Source organism: Crocuta crocuta, unplaced genomic scaffold, assembly GCF_008692635.1.
Source record: "Crocuta crocuta isolate KB4526 unplaced genomic scaffold, BGI_CrCroc_1.0 scaffold131, whole genome shotgun sequence".
NCBI lineage: Eukaryota > Metazoa > Chordata > Mammalia > Carnivora > Hyaenidae > Crocuta > Crocuta crocuta.
In genome coordinates, this window is record NW_027528977.1 from 13,673,239 (window position 1) to 13,688,585 (window position 15,347).

At 50.2% G+C, this 15,347-nt stretch overlaps 1 protein-coding gene across 1 annotated transcript in view; it reads left to right on the forward strand.

Annotated features, from left to right (window-relative positions):
• STK10 (serine/threonine kinase 10) overlaps nt 1-15,347 on the forward strand; it is a 118,062-nt gene that overhangs the window by 22,640 nt on the left and 80,075 nt on the right. Inside the window, exon 2 of the mRNA XM_077757325.1 lies at nt 3,109-3,273. Coding sequence (XP_077613451.1) covers nt 3,109-3,273 — 165 coding nt within the window. The remainder of the gene's footprint in view (nt 1-3,108; nt 3,274-15,347) is intronic.

The following is a 15,347-nucleotide window of genomic DNA, read 5'->3' on the forward strand; positions in this document are numbered from 1 at the left end:
CCCCGGGTTATGGCCCCACAGGAAATTCCCTCCCCTGCACTGGGCCTCTGGGCCTCATGTGGAAGGGACCTGGTGGAGGAAGGGTGTGCCGGCCAGAGTGCAGACCTGGGAGCAGGGCTGCGTCCATGCAGACTGGCCCTGTCACCTGTGCTGGGGACTCTGCTTCAGTCTCCTCTGACTACCTGTGCATGAGATAGTCATAGCACAGGATGTAGAGAGGTTGAAGAGATGAAGGAGCTAATCCACGTGGAGACCAGTGACCTTGATCAATGGGAGACCATTGTTATCACCGCAGGGGCCCCTGGGGGCTTGGCAGCGCTGTTAAAGGAAACAGTTACCTAGCCTGAGAATCAGTTCACAGATGAGCGTAAACATTGCCTGTTGGCATCATCCCCTTCCACAAGGTTCCCTGGCGGGGTTTGCCGCCCCCTCGCAGTTACCCCTCTCCCCGCAAGCATGCTCTCTGGTCACTGGCAGTAGAGGGTGGGCCTCCGGCTGGACCTTGAGGCCAGGGGGAGGGTCGCTCTGTCTCTGCGGAGAGGGTGCCCTGTGCGGGGCTGGCCTGGGAGCTGTCTCGTAGGTTCCTGTGGGCATCTGGTCTTAGGGCTTCTGAGTTCCGGAGCTGATAAGGGAGACCGTGTACAGCAGGGGAAAGTGTTCAGGGTCTTGGAAGTTATTGGAGCTCGGTTCAAATTCTAGTTCCAGCCACGTCCCCTCTGTAAGCCTGTAGAATGGGGACACTGAGGTGCTGGGTACTCTGGCGTCCTGGGAGGGGATGCGAATGCTCACTGTTGTTCTTGGGGTGCTAGGCCTGCAGGGGCCGCTGGGCCATCACCATGGAGAGGAGCGGTTCGCAGAGCTGTCCTGTGAAGTGAGTGGCGCGTGATACTGTCCTCAGGAGGGGACCACAGGGCAGCCCGTTTTCTGTGTGCTTTCCCACAGATGGCTAGTCAAGGGCTCCAGACGACCGGCCTGCCCTCTGGGCCCATGTTGGCGGCTCTCTTAAAACACCCGAGCCCCACGCGGTGCCGTGGGTGAATGTTCCCAGCGGCCCTTGAGGCTCATGGGGCCGCCTGAGGGCCTGTGGGCTCTGTTCCCTTTCCCTGACACCAGCTCCTCATGGGTACTTTGCTTGCACCGCTCACGTGTTCTTTCTGTCTCTCTCTCAGTTCTTAAAATTGTGGTAAAGTATGCATGGCAGAACACTGACCATTTTTAGCCCTAAGAGTACAGTTCAGTGGCACTAAGTACATTCACAATGTTGTGCAACCTTCCCCACTGTCCATTTCCAGAACTTTTCCATCATCCCAAACAGAAACTCTGTGCCGTGAAACACTAACTCTCCATTCACCCTGGTGGCCTCGATTATATGACCTGTCTCTGAATTTCGCTCCTGTAGGCATCTCACGTAAGTGGGTTCACACGATATTTGTTCTTTTGTGACTTGGCTTTTTTTCATCGAGCATGAGTTCATTATGTTCTAGCATGCGTCAGAATTTCCTTCCTTTTTCTATCCAGCGAGGCTGTCGTTCAGGATAGAAGGAGAAATACAGAGTTTCCCAGACAAAAAGAAAAGAGAAAAAAGAATTCCCTTCCCTTTCAAGACCAAATAACATTCCATTGAAGGTATATTCCACTTTTTGTTTGTTTATTCATCTGCGGATGGACATTTGGCCCGTTTGCACCTTTTGACGCTAGTGGATAGTGCTGCTGTGAACATTGGTGGACAGACCTCTGCTCAGGTCCCTGCTGTCAGTGCTTTTGTATCTGTCCCCAGGGCCATGGTGGTTCTACGTTTAACCTTTTGAGAAATCCCCAAACTGTTATCCATGGTGAGTGCCCATTTTACCTTCCCACGAGCAATGCGCAAAGGCTCCAGTTTTCCCACATTCTCACCAACATTTACTTTTCTTCCTTTCTTTTTCTTTTAGATTTTATTTTTAAGTAATCTCTACACCTAATGCGGGGCTCGAACTCATGACCCTGAGATCAAGAGTTGCATGCTTTACTGACTGAGCCAGCCAGGTGCCCCCGTTTTTCATTTTTCAGAAAACTGGCTCAGTTGGTTGAGTGTCTGACTCCTGATTGCAGCTCAGGTCATGATCTGCGTCGGGCTCCATACTGAGTGAGGAGCCTGCTTGGGACTCTCTCTCGCTCTCTCTGCCTCTCTCCCCTGCTCATGCTCTCTGTCTCTGTCTCTGTCTCAAAAGAAATTTTTTTTAGCTATTCTTGTAGGTGTGAAATTCCCCCCCCTCTTTTTTTTTTTAATCAAATAAGCAGTTGTTATGCCACTGAGATGTGTCTAGGAAGCACTTGCACTGCACTTGGTGGGAACTTAAAACCTCTTCATTTTACTTTTAACATGTGGGAGATATGCAAATGAACGTATGAAATGTTCCATTTAAGGTTTTTAAACAACATGCAGAGAGTGAAGGTGCCCTTTAAATCTCCCCATTACAGGCACCTTCCTAGCCTGCTGCCGGACAGCATGTTTGCAGAGTTTTCCATGCATTTGTGTGCAGTTGTGAGCATTTATGAGCAGTTTTCCACTCAACATTTTTTTAAGTTTATTTATTTTGAGAGCGAGAGGGAGAGCACCAGTGCACACAAGCAGGGGAGGGGCAGAGAAAGAGGGAGAGAATCCCAAGCAGGCTCCATACCATCATTGCTGAGACCAGTGTAGGGCTTGAACCCAGGAACCGTGAGATCATGACCTGAGCAAAAACCAAGAGCTGGGCGCTTAAGCGACAGAGCCACCCAGGCGCCCCAATTTTCCACTATTACAGAAGTGTCCTACCACTTCATTGTTCAGTGACTCGGCCCTCTTACCCAACAGTGTAGCCATCTTCCCGTGTTGGTGTTTGTAGGGACGCTGTTGTGGATTTTTACTTATCGCATCGTGTGGACGCGCTGTACTTTAAACAATACCGGCATGGGTCGCCGTTGCCGTCTGTCATGCGCGCTCCCCGCACTGATGCGATGAGCAGCGCCGGCCACTGTCAACAGCAGAGGGTCTCGTGCCTCGGCCGTGGGCCTCTCCGAGCTGGCTTCCGGGGCGCGGTTTCCTGCCGGGCTGCCTCACTCACCCTCTTTGTCTCCACCCTGCAGGCCAAGAACAAGGAGACGGGTGCCTTGGCGGCCGCCAAGGTAATAGAGACCAAGAGCGAGGAGGAGCTGGAGGACTACACGGTGGAGATCGACATCCTGGCCACCTGCGACCACCCCTACATTGTGAAGCTCCTGGGAGCCTACTTCTATGACGGGAAGCTATGGGTAAGGGCCACCCGCCCGCCCCTCTTGGTCCTTGTGGCCGGGCGGGGGCGGGGCAGCCTGGTTTGCAGCTGCCCGTTCTTCCCTAGTGTCTGCTCTGGGGGCCGGGCCGGGGTGAGAAGCAGGTGACGTCGGGGGTGCTCCAGATCCCCTCTCCTTCCCTTTCTACAATAGCCTCCCCACTTTTGGGGGTGGGGGCAGTGGCTCGGAGCAGAAAGGAATTCTTTTTGGATGAGGGAGGGACAGAGAGAGAGGGAGAGAGAATCCCAAGTAGGCTTCATGCCCAGAGCCTGACACAGGGCTCAATCCTGTGACCGTGAGGTCGCGGACCTGAGCCAAAGTCAAGATTTGGACACTTCACTGACTAAGCCACCCAGGTGCCCCATGGAATTCTAAAGCTATTCTGTCGGGCCTCAAATCCTAGCTCTGCCACTTACAAGTTAGAGAACCCCAGGCAAGTTCTTAACTTCTCTGGACCTCAGTTTTTCCCAATCGTGCGATGGGAGTAATAATACTACCTAGCTCATTTGGTTACTACAGGCATCAAATGAAATAACTCATGATCAGTGCTTTGAAGCGCACTGGCAGGTGGTGCAAGAGCCTGGTGACTGTCGACTGTTTTATTGTTTGTATAAGTTATATTATTTGTGGTAGTGGCGTTATTACTACCCCCTGTGGCTGCTGTGTGGGGATTCTTTTCAGTGGCGGCACCAGAGAAGGGGGTCCCTTAACACCCCTTGTTCTCCGTCAGCAGCCTCGTAACTGGATGTGCACGGTGCCTACGCAGCTTCAAGCCCCGCCTTCCAAGCGCAGCCTCACTCCCAGCCTCTCTAGAGAAATTCTGCAGTGTCCCTGGTTTTCGTAGGGCGTATCTGTGCTGCAGAGCGCTTGTCTCATGGACACCCTACTGGGATGAATGCCTCTCAGTTAATAAAACCCAGACTCCCTAGAACATACGTGTCTCTTCAAACTATTTTTTGGCAAGTGTTTTGTATGTAGAGCAATGTGTTTATGCTCCCGAAACTCAGCTCAACATTTGTTCACAACCTCATGTGCGGGAAAAGTCGCCCGCGAATTCTAGATGCAAGTGGAAGACTGTCAGAATCACAGGTAGATAGATGTTTTGCAAAGACAGCCAAGGGCCGGCTGGTGCTGAGCTGAGAGCCCGGCCCAGGTCCCTGTTGCTGCACATGGCAAGGCTCACGGTGATCTGGTGGTTACGAGGGGCTGTTCTCAGCATTCAGCCTCCTATCGTGATAGTTTATTATGTGTAGAGAGCGTGTTACTGTGTTTTAGTTATATTTTAGGAAATTAATGGGGAGTTTGGAGTTGATGTAGTGCTTTTTATTTTTTCCCATTTAAAATAAGGGGAAATGGGGTGCGTGGGTGGCTCAGTCGGTTGGGCGTCCAACTTTAATCATGATCTCGCCATTCCCGAGTTCGAGCCCCGCATCAGGCTCCCTGCTGACAGCCCAGAGCCTGGAGCCTGCTTCGGATTCTGCATCTCCTTCTCTCTCTGCCCCTCCCCACTCCCGCTCTGTCTCGCTCTCTTTCTCTCTCTCTCAAAATAAACAAACAAACAAACAAACAAACAAACTAAGGGGAAATAGACCCCAGGTTGGGTTTTTTGGACCCATCAGACTACTGATGCTTGGTGGGGAAATCTGCGTTTCATTTGAGAAAAGAATCCTGCTGTTGAAGAAAAACCAAAGAACAGTTTAGGGAAACCACTGTCGTGGTTTATCTCTGTCATTTCACAGAAGTGAAGGAAGCCAGTGTCCGAGGGGAGTGAGAATGTGGCCCTCCAGGCCCCACCCAGAGCTCTGTCCGCTGAAACCACCTCCCCTTCCAGTCCTGGATGGAAACCAACTTTCCTTTGCCTCTCTGAGCGGCTCTGTGGAACCCCCTAGATGTCACTGGGAGGATACAACCACTGCCCCCTGACTGCCAGCTGCAGATTCCAAAGCCCTTCCTCTTCCAAGGTCTCCAGGCTCTCCAGGCCCCCGGGAAGGGGCGGAGCCTCTTGCTCATGGCCTCATACCTGAACCTGCCTGTTTCCTCTATCTTGTTCACAGAGCTGCTTTTCAAAAAAGTCTTTCTTTTAAGAATTAAATACTGTATATATGATCCCTGGAGAAAAATAAGAGGATACAGAAGAACAAAAGAAAAAAAAGGATTAAAACCACGCAAATTTTTGTACCACAGATAACCCCTGATAATAGAATATATTTTTTAAGGTTTTAAATATATACACATATGTACCCATACCCACAGGTTTTTAAAAGAAAAGAAAAATTGGTATCCTATCCCTTACCTTTTACTCTTTTTATTTAAGGTCTATTAAGAACAACTTTTCATGTCGGTGGGAGAACACTGTGTCTTCATATTTGACTTTTCTGTAGATTTCTATCTTCTGGCTGTGCCATTCTCTGTGCTGGGGCATTTAGGCTGCTGCTTTTTTTTTTTTTTTTTCCTATTATAAACGACTTTGTGATGGACCTCTTTGGGTTTTTTTGCATGCTTGTCTGTGAACCTCTTTAGGAACATTTTTAAGCTTTTTTTTTAATTAAAAAATTGTTTTTAATGTTTGTTTTTGAGAGAGAGAAACAGAGTGCAGGCGGGGATGGGCAGAGAGAGAGAGGGAGACACAGAATCCAAAGCAGTCTCCAGGCTCTGAGCTGTCAGCACAGAGCCTGGCATGGGGCTTGAATTCACAAGCTGTGAGATCATGACCTGAGCTGAAGCCGGATGCTTACCTAACTGAGCCACCCAGGTGCCCCTGTTTATTTATTTATTTTTGAGAGAAAGAGACAGAGCACGAGTGGAGAGGGACAGAGAAACAGGGAGACACAGAATCCAAAGTAGGCTCCAGGCTCTGAGTTGTCAGCACAGAGCCTGATGCAGGGCTTGAACTCATAAACCGCGAGATCATGACCTGAGCGGAAGTCAGACACTTAACCGACTGAGCCACCCAGGCTCCCCTAAGCTCTTTTTTTTTTAAAGTTTATTTTTGAGAGAGAGAGAAAGAGCGAGAGTGAGCACGTGTGCGCTCGACCATGAGTGCGGGAGGAGCAGAGAGCCAGGGAAAAAGACAGAATCCCAAGCAGGCTCCACACTGTCAGCGCAGAGCCTGAGGTGGGGCTCGAACCCACGAACCGTGAGATCATGACCTGAGCCGAAATCAAGAGTTGGAGGTTTAACCCACTGAGCCACCAGGATCCCCAAGAAAAACATCTTTTGTGTGTCTGTTCACATTATTGATTGTGGCTGGGTACCAAGTTCATTACTTTCCCAGGTCCAAAGATAATACCAACCATAGCCAACGTTTTTGAGAGGTCACTGTGTGTTAGGCCTTTTGCTGTGAGTTTTACTTCTATTAGGTCACTGAAGTTTCATTCTGAGGTTGTTCCTTTATCCCCATCTTACAGATGAAAGTGAGAAACAAAGAGATTAAGTAAGCCCTCCTCCCTCCTGCCCTCGAAGGCCACACAGCTAAAAAGTGACAGGGTTGGAACACCAGATAGAGAAAAAGAACAATTCATAACTGGGCTGGGACTGTCACGAGGTGGTTTAAATGGATACATGAGGATTTTCTGCCCCAGAGTTGACTTTGGCCTGGTACTTTCTTCCCCAGGGCTGCTGCTGTGGCCAAAACCAGTTCTCACCCTCCTCTTTGGTGGCTTCCCCTATAGCTTGCACTTGTCATTTTGTAGACCCTTAAAGGTACCATGTTCTCATTTTTGAGGACGTGAGTTTTAGACCTGTGAAATCCTGGAAGGTGCTGGAACGAGGTGGATAACGGAGAAAGAGTCTCCAGCAGAAGGGGCAGCATGGGTGGTGGTGCGGAGACATGAAAGTTGTGGCATTTGGATAATCGAGGATCCGTAGCCTAGGATCAGGGCAGCATGTGGTGAAAGATGAGGGCAGTAAGTAATTGGAGGCCGTGACGTGCAGGGCCTCGAATGCCAAGGTGAAGAGTTTGCACTTGACTTTTTAGATCAGTGGTTCTCAAGCTACAGCTCCCAGACCAGCAGCAGCAGGCCTTGGGACCTTGTTAGAAATGTAAAATATTAGGTCCCAGCTCAGACAACCCTGCTGAATCAAACTCTGGGTGGGGCCCAGGAGTCTGTGTTTTAAGGAGCCCGCTAGGTGACTCTAATGCTTGTTTAGTTCGAGAACTGTTTTAGGTAATGGGGGCTCAGTGGCAGTTTTTCCCACAGGGGAGGGACACACGTTTTGTGTTCTACTAGAAAGAGATCAGGTTTGAGGGGACAAGAGTAAAAGCTTTGAGGTCAACCAGAAAGCAGTAAGAAAAGGATGTGCGATGCGGACATCATTTGGACAGGAAAGACTTCAAAAGGAAAGTTTGAGCTGGATCTTGAAGGATGCATAGGAGTGCTCCAGAGGGATGGGAGGAGGAGAAGGAAGGGCAGTCTAAATAGACAGCATCTGGGGCGCCTGGGTGGCTTAGTCGGTTGGGCATCCGACTTTCACTTAGGTCGTGATCTCGCGGTTCGTGGGTTCGAGCCCCGCGTCGGGCTCGGTGTTGACTGTCAGCTCAGAGCCTGGAGCCTGTTTCGGAGTCTGTGATTCCCTCTCTCTCTGACCCTCCCCTGCTCACGCTGTCTCTCTCTCTCTCCTAGAAATAAATAAACATTAAAAAAAAATTAAAAAAAAAAAAAATAGACAGCATCTGCAAAAGTTTGCAATGGAGAAGGCTTGTTCTAAGATAGAGGGTTGAAAGATACACCTACCTGTTGGTGTTTCCTTCTGTATGATGGTTCTTGGGTCCAGCCCCCGGCTGTGCCATGGTGGTGTCTTCGACAAAACCAGCCCTGGATCTGGGGCTTGGGCTTTGGCTATTGCCCAAGTGTCCTGGACCCTTGCCCCAGCCATGACATCCAGGGGCAGCCCTCCCCTCCGGATGGGGCGGGGGTCATTCACCAAAGCACCCCGCCTACAGTCAGACAAGATTAGCTCATTTTCTTCCAGAATTTGTAATCTTAGCAAAGCCCTTTAGTGGTTTCTCATGCTCACTTCTGCTTTTGAATATCAAGTGGTGCAAGTGGCGGAAAAACAACTCAGAATATTCTAGACCAACACCATCCAACAGAAAGGTAATGTGAGCCACATATATGATTTTCAATTTTCTTGAAAAAAATTTTTTAATGTTTATTATTTTTGAGTGAGAGAGAGACTGAGTACGAGCAGGGGAAGGGCAGAGAGAGAGGGAGACACAGAATCCGAAGCAAGCTCCGGGCTCCAGGCTGTCAGTACAGAGCCTGATGCGGGGCTTGAACCCACAAACCAGGAGATCATGACCTGAGTCAAAGTCAGAAATTTAACCAACTGAACCACCCAGGCACCCCTATAATTTTAAGTTTCTTAATAGCTATATTGAAAAAAAGAGACAGATGAAATTAATTTAAATAATACAATTTATTCAACCTAGTATATCAAAGACATTATTTTGACATGGAATCAATATAAAAATTATTCATGAGACATTTTACTCTATTTTTCATTCTAAGCCTTCAAATCCAGTGTGTGTTTTACACTTAGAGCACGTCTCAATTCAGGAGCTACATTTTCATCAGAATTGTATATTTATTTATTTATTTTTAAATTTTTTAAAATGTTTATTTATTTTTGGGAAACTGAGACAGACCACGAGCAGGGGAGGGACAGAGAGAAGGGGAGGCACAGAATCCAAAGCAGACTCCAGGCTCTGAGCTGTCAGCACAGAGCCTGATGCGGGGCTCGAACTCACAAACCACGAGATCATGACCTGAGCTGAAGTCAGACGCCTAAGCAACTGAGCCACCCAGGTGCTCCCAGAATTGTATATTTATATGTCATAAAATTTAACATTGACAAAGTGGATGCAATGTTGTCTCCACATTCTTTTTTTTTTTTTTTTAATGTTTATTTATTTTGTATTTATTTTTGAGACAGAGACAGAGCTTGAGGCAGGGAGGGGCAGACAGAGAGGGAGACATAAAGTTGGAAGCAGGCTCCAGGCTCTGAGTTGTCAGCACAGAACCTGACGTGGGGCTTGAACCCACGAACTGTGAGATCATGACCTGAGCCGAAGTCAGATGCTTAACTGACTGAGCCACCCAGGCGCCCCTGTCTCCACATTCTTAAATGTTTCCTAGTAACAGAATTGAGTGTCACATTTTAAATTGGAATTAATTAAAAGTGAATAAAGTTTCACCTTTCGTTCTATACTAGCCATGTGTCAAGTGCTTGATAGCTTTGTGTGGTTAGCGGCTACTGGATTGGACAGTTTGACAATGCAGCTTTGGAGGTAGACCTGGGGCCCCAGAATGAGGGAGTGCGGGAAACCCGGGGCCGCCCCGAGGACTTTCCTTTGGTTTACAACAGCCCCTCCTCACCATCATCCCTCCCGCCCCCAACCCTAGCCCTGAGCCACATCTTGGTCTCTGGGAAGGTCTTCCGACGGTCGGGTCCTTTCCTGCAGGTGTTTGGGAGTGGGAAAATGGGATGATGGGAAATATTTAACAATCACGTGCCACGGAGAGCAGCCGTGGTGTGTACCATCTGCTAATTTCTGTGGTGTGAACATTCCCTCTTTGGTTCATTTCAGGCTACAAACGCCATGTCACTAACAGAGTTGGAAAGAGGTTTGCCGTAGTGCTCCATGATAAAGTGTTTCTGCGTACAGATATGACACATGTAAATAATTCCAGGAGTATAGATGACAGTAGAATGTGATTCAGTCACTAGGGAAAGGATGGACTTTGAGTGTCTGTAATCTTTGTTTTCAATGTAAGTCCAAAAATTGTAATGTTATATAACTTAATTTTTAATCACGGTTGTGTTTAACAGCTGGCTTACAAAATTCCTGACAGTTTCACAATCAGTTTCCCAAGCCAGGGGATGCTAGCTCTGGCATTCCGCTGGCGCCCGCCCGGAGGAGTGTTGACTAAGCCACAGAACACTACAGCTGGGCGGCACACAGCCATCCACTCATTTGAAAGATGAGACAGCTGCAGGCCAGAGAGGGTGTGGGATTTACCCGAGGTCACACAGTGAGTTAGTCACAAGGCCAGACATACAGAAGTCTTCGAAAAACCGAGGATGAGAGAAACTTTTTGTGTTATACTGCTCTGTAGAAAGCCCTTCCACGGCTCCCCAGATTGTATTCCAAACACATTACCCAGTACGGGCTCCCGTCCACCATCATTGGACCCTGTCCCAGACCTCTTCTAAGCTCCTTGTAGGCGACACCTCCAGACCTTTGCTCGCCTGGCACCCTTTTCCGGGCATGCCCTTCGCATTGCCATCTGCCGTCGACAAGAGCATCACTGCCTCTGCGAGATATTCTCACTCCTTCCCCGTGCCTTTAGGTGGGAGGCACCTCTGCTTCCTCTCTCTCTCTGCTCCATTTGTTTGCTCTCCTTTGACCAGGCATGTTTTAGCACAGTTACCCGTCTTGGTGTGCCATCTGGGAGACTGGGTCCTGCCTTCGTTCTTGCCCAAGGCTGGTCCAGCACAAGGGAGGGAGTGGAGGTCCAGGCCGGTCCCCTCAAAACAGCTGAGGCGGGCCGCTGGCTGGCTCGGTCGGTTAAGCATCCGATTCTTTATTTCAGTTCAGGTCATGATCTCATGGTTCATGAGATTGAGCCCTGTGCTGTCAGAGTGGAGCCTGCTTAGGATTCTCTCTCTCTCTCTCTCTCTCTCTCTCTCTCTCTCTCTCTCTCTCCCCCTCTCTCTCCCCCCCGCCTTCCCCCCCACTCTTTCTCTCTCTCTCAAAAATAAATAAATAAACATTAAAAAAAGAAAAGACAGCTGAGGTGCTTGGGGCCAGCCCTGCCTTGGGTGAGTGAAGTCCCACAGAGCTGCCCCGATGTTGACTTTGGCACTGTCCTCCAGCTAGTGATGGCTAATGGGCAGGAGGGAAGGACTCTGCATTCCTCTAAGGCTTCTCCCTGTGCTGAGTGGAAGAGACGTGAAGGTGGCTGGGGTCCTGCTTTTGCACATGGTGAGCATTTCGAAGCCCCTCTGATCAGGGCTTCTGATCTTGCTTGGCCTTTTTGATGGACAGAAACCCCGAGTCTTGATGTGTTTGTTACCTGTTCATCCCAGGACATCTGGCCTTGGCCTCTCCAAGTGTGGGTCATGTTGGGGCAGGTAAGCCTGCCGCCCCAGCAGACTGTGGCGTTCTCCGTTCAGTCAGATAACCCAGTCTCTCTCGGGTTCCTTCCTTGTGCTAAGCCTTGTCCTGGGCCCTTTGATACAGAAATTGATGCAGGCAAGCTGGGTCCGAGGACCCAGAGGGGGTTCCCCAGGACCAGTCACGAGGGTCCTTGGCTTCATGCAGGATGGAAATCAAACTCAAGCCAGCAGGAGGTGAGGCCTAGGGACGGGGCAGACCACCTCCCGTGTGTGGTCTGGGAAGCCCCTCTGAGGAGGTGACCTTTGAGAAGGAGCCAGTGGAGGGAGGACCGAGGTTACATCAAGCGTGAGGCCCTGAAGTGGGAGTGCGTTCTCTGTGCTTAAAGACAGCGCGGAGCAGCGTGCAGGGGTTGGGTGGGAGGAGTCAGGGTAGGAGTTGCGATCTTATGTAGGTGCTGGGAAACCCCTGGAGGGTTCCAGGCAGGGTAGTGCCTGCCCTCTTCTTCAGCCGACAATCAGATTAGGATTAGCATCTGGGTCCCTTTGCTCTTCCTGCATGCCTGTCTCCTGCGTTTCCTCCCTTCCCTGCCCTGCAGGGAAGGAGCTAGGTCCTGCCCTGTCTCTCGGGGCCGGCATGGGTCTGGGCTGACCTTTGAGTCTCTGTCCCTTCAGTGCACACGGAGAGGACGGGAACGCTTATCCCGTTGTAAGGATGAAGTGAGGCCTGTGGGTCACGTGTGGGCAGCAGTGTGTGGCACAGAGTGGGTGCTGAGTGAATGCCATCGTCCCCCTCTCCCCTCTTATCCCAGCCCTTTGGTCCCCACTCCCTGGATGCCTCCCAGCTCCTACCCCTGGTTTCCTGCAGCCTCCTCTCTTCTGGCTTCTCTGCCTTTTGCCTGGTGAACCTTCCTGAGGCGTCGCTGCGATTTTGTCCTCCCGGAATAATAAGGAAGATAATGTTCGGGTTAGATGACGACGCTGACGGGGGGTGGGAAAGCCTTTCGGGTGCACACACAGCAGGCCTGGCCACCCTGGCCTGCCCTGGAGACCTGGCACAGGTCAAGTTCGGAAGTCCCTGTGTCCCCATGTTTCATCTGGTCAGAAAGTTTTGCAGGGAGTTTATTTGCAAGGAGATTGCTGAGTATCAAACAGAGCAGTGACTCTTGCTTGGCATGGGAGGTCTGTACAGTTATGGAACCTTCCTGGGTTTTCCTTGGGTGTGAACTGATGCTTCTCAGTGCTGACTGTCTACACTATTTATAGGATACTCTTGAAAGGGCTGCTGCTTCCACAGCTCATTTGTTTGGCTACTGCTATAATAGTTAACCTTTTTTAAGTGACTCACTTAAAAACATTTTTTAAAGTTTATTATTTAAAAATTTTTCTTGAGAGAGAGAAACAGTGTCAGTGGGTGATGGGCAGAGAGAGAGGGAGACAGAGAATCTAAAGCAGGCTCCAGTCTGAGCTGTCAGCACAGAGCCTGACGTGGGGCTCAAACTTGTGAACCGTGAGATCACGACCTGCGCTGAAATCAAGAGTCAGATGACTGATTGACTGAGCCACCCAGGCGCCCCCCCCCCACTGTTTTTTTTTTTTTAAGCTTATTTATTTAGTTTCAAGGAGAGAGTGGGGGAGGGGCAGAGAGGGAGAGAGAGAATCCCAAGCAGGCTCTGTGCTGGCAGTGCGGAGCCCAACGTGGGGCTTGAACTTAAAGTGACTCACTTTTTAGAATTTAAATACGTTTCTTTAAAAAGAAACTTTCATCTCACTACCCTGCATGGAAAACTAGGACCCATTTGTCATAAACAGAAATAACAGAAAATAAACCAATTCTGTTGAATTCTAACCCAATCCCTTTGCTTGCCAAAGCCTTCAGCCCGGGCACTAGGCTCCCTGTTAAATGACGTTGTCATGATGGGCCTCTTTAACACGTTAGTACTGACGCCCCACTCCCAAGGTGGCCCCCATTAGCAGCGTCCCTGCCTCTACCCGCTAGATTCTAGTAGAACCTCCCACCTCCCAGCCCAGTTTGATGATCACAAATGTCTCTAGATGTTGCCACATGTCCCCTGATGCGGGGGGTAGGGGGGGCGAAATCACCCCCGTTGAGAACTACATGTCTTTACCGTTCAGCCTTTTGCTGTTGGCGTGGAAGGGTATCTCCTATACCAGACAGGCTGTACGCCGTGGCCCCTCACCTGCGTGCAAAGCCAAGGAGCAAATTACAGCCTGAAGGTCTCAGACCAGACCGGGCCTGCCGACGGCATTTTGTTCGGCATGTGAGATGCTTTTAGAAACTTGTTGCTGGAATTTTGTCAGATTCTGGTCTCGAACACTCTGGAGATGTGGTTGTGTAGGCTACCTTTCTGCGCGGCGGCCATTGTCTGGGGCCCACAGACAGGGGCATGCTCTCTGATTAGCCTCAGACCTCACCGCTCCCTGATGCTTTCCCGATACCGAGGTCTGTTTGTCATTGGGGTGTACAACTGTTTACCTTCAAGTAGAATTGAGAGGAAACATTCCTCGTCTCACATCTATCCAGACTGAGGAAAGTAAGGATAAACAAGAAGATCGTGTTCCTGGGAAAGCGCTGAGAGCGTATTTTTACATACATACAGCCTCTTGTGCCCCATAAGTCACCAGGCCTGGTGGGCTCTAAGTAAGGACTCTGGCTAAGANAGGGCCGCAGAGCAGGGTGTGGGTGGGAGGGGCCCGCTGTCCACACAGGTCCGTGTGACCACATTTCATGGCCGGGGTTTCCGTGGCTTGTCGCCTGGGGCTAGGAGGCCAGCTGTTGGTCGCTGACAGAGATTGCGTATCTGGCCTTAAACAAGCCAGAGCTATAAAGAGAAGGTCACGATAGAAAGTAGTTAGCAGCTCTGTCTACACCTAGAAAGTGGTTGGGTATGGCAGGAGACTCAGCTGCTGGTGGCAGGAGACCTGAGATCTTCCCAGATCTGAAACCCAACTTGCTGTGTGACTGTAGCCAAGCACTGTCCCTATCTGTGCCTCTGCTCCCTGGCCCACAATGCTTGGAAGGGTTGAGTTCAAGGAGGGCTTTTCACCTAAGTTTTCTCATTTTGTCCTGACCCAGTTTCTCTGAAATCTGGAACTCTGGATTCGCGGGCAGCAGTATTGTGGTCCAGGACCCCTTTCCATGGGCTCTAGGCTCCTGCCCCCCGGGAGCAGCCGGGCATTCACTAACCTCTTCTTTCCCTCTGGATTGGGTCTGTGGGGTGTGCGCGCACACACACGCACTCTCTCTAGTACCTGAAAGTCTGCACAGCTTCTCAGTCCTTTGAGGCAGATGTGTAATTACTTTCTTGCCATTCCCCTTATACACCCCCTGAGGCTTGAGGGAGGGAAAGCGGGGGAGGAGGCTTACAGCTCCTTGGACTAGAGGATGAATCGGGGCAGGGGGGATGAGAAGAAAGAAGCAGCAAAAATAACCAGCCCTGCTGGGCTCTTTCAGGATTATCTCACTGAATTGTTCCAAATCTTTGGGATAGAGATGCCGTTACCTCCATTTTACAGATGTGAAGACTGAGGATCAGAGAGAGAGTGTGACTTGTCTGGACTCACAGCCAGTTTCCAACCCGGACCATCTGGGCTTCAAAACCTTCCCGATGGGAACAGATCATTCCAGTCCTGGGTGGGAAGTGGGGAAACGGGGGTGCACGGGGGGCTGTGGGGCTCTCTTCTGTCTGGATTGCTGCCTTCCCAGCGGTGCCTCTACTGGGCTCTCTCAGAAGGCTTCCGGCTTGTGTTGTCACTGCGGAGACCTTTAACTCCTATAGCTGTTGTACAGTCTGCAAGTCCCCATCCTGGTCATTCCTGCCTGTGGCTGCTGTTGCACATCCACAGCCTCATGTGTCGGGACCAAAACCTCCCTGGAGCAGACGGGGTGGCCACTCTTCATTCATGCACGCATGCAT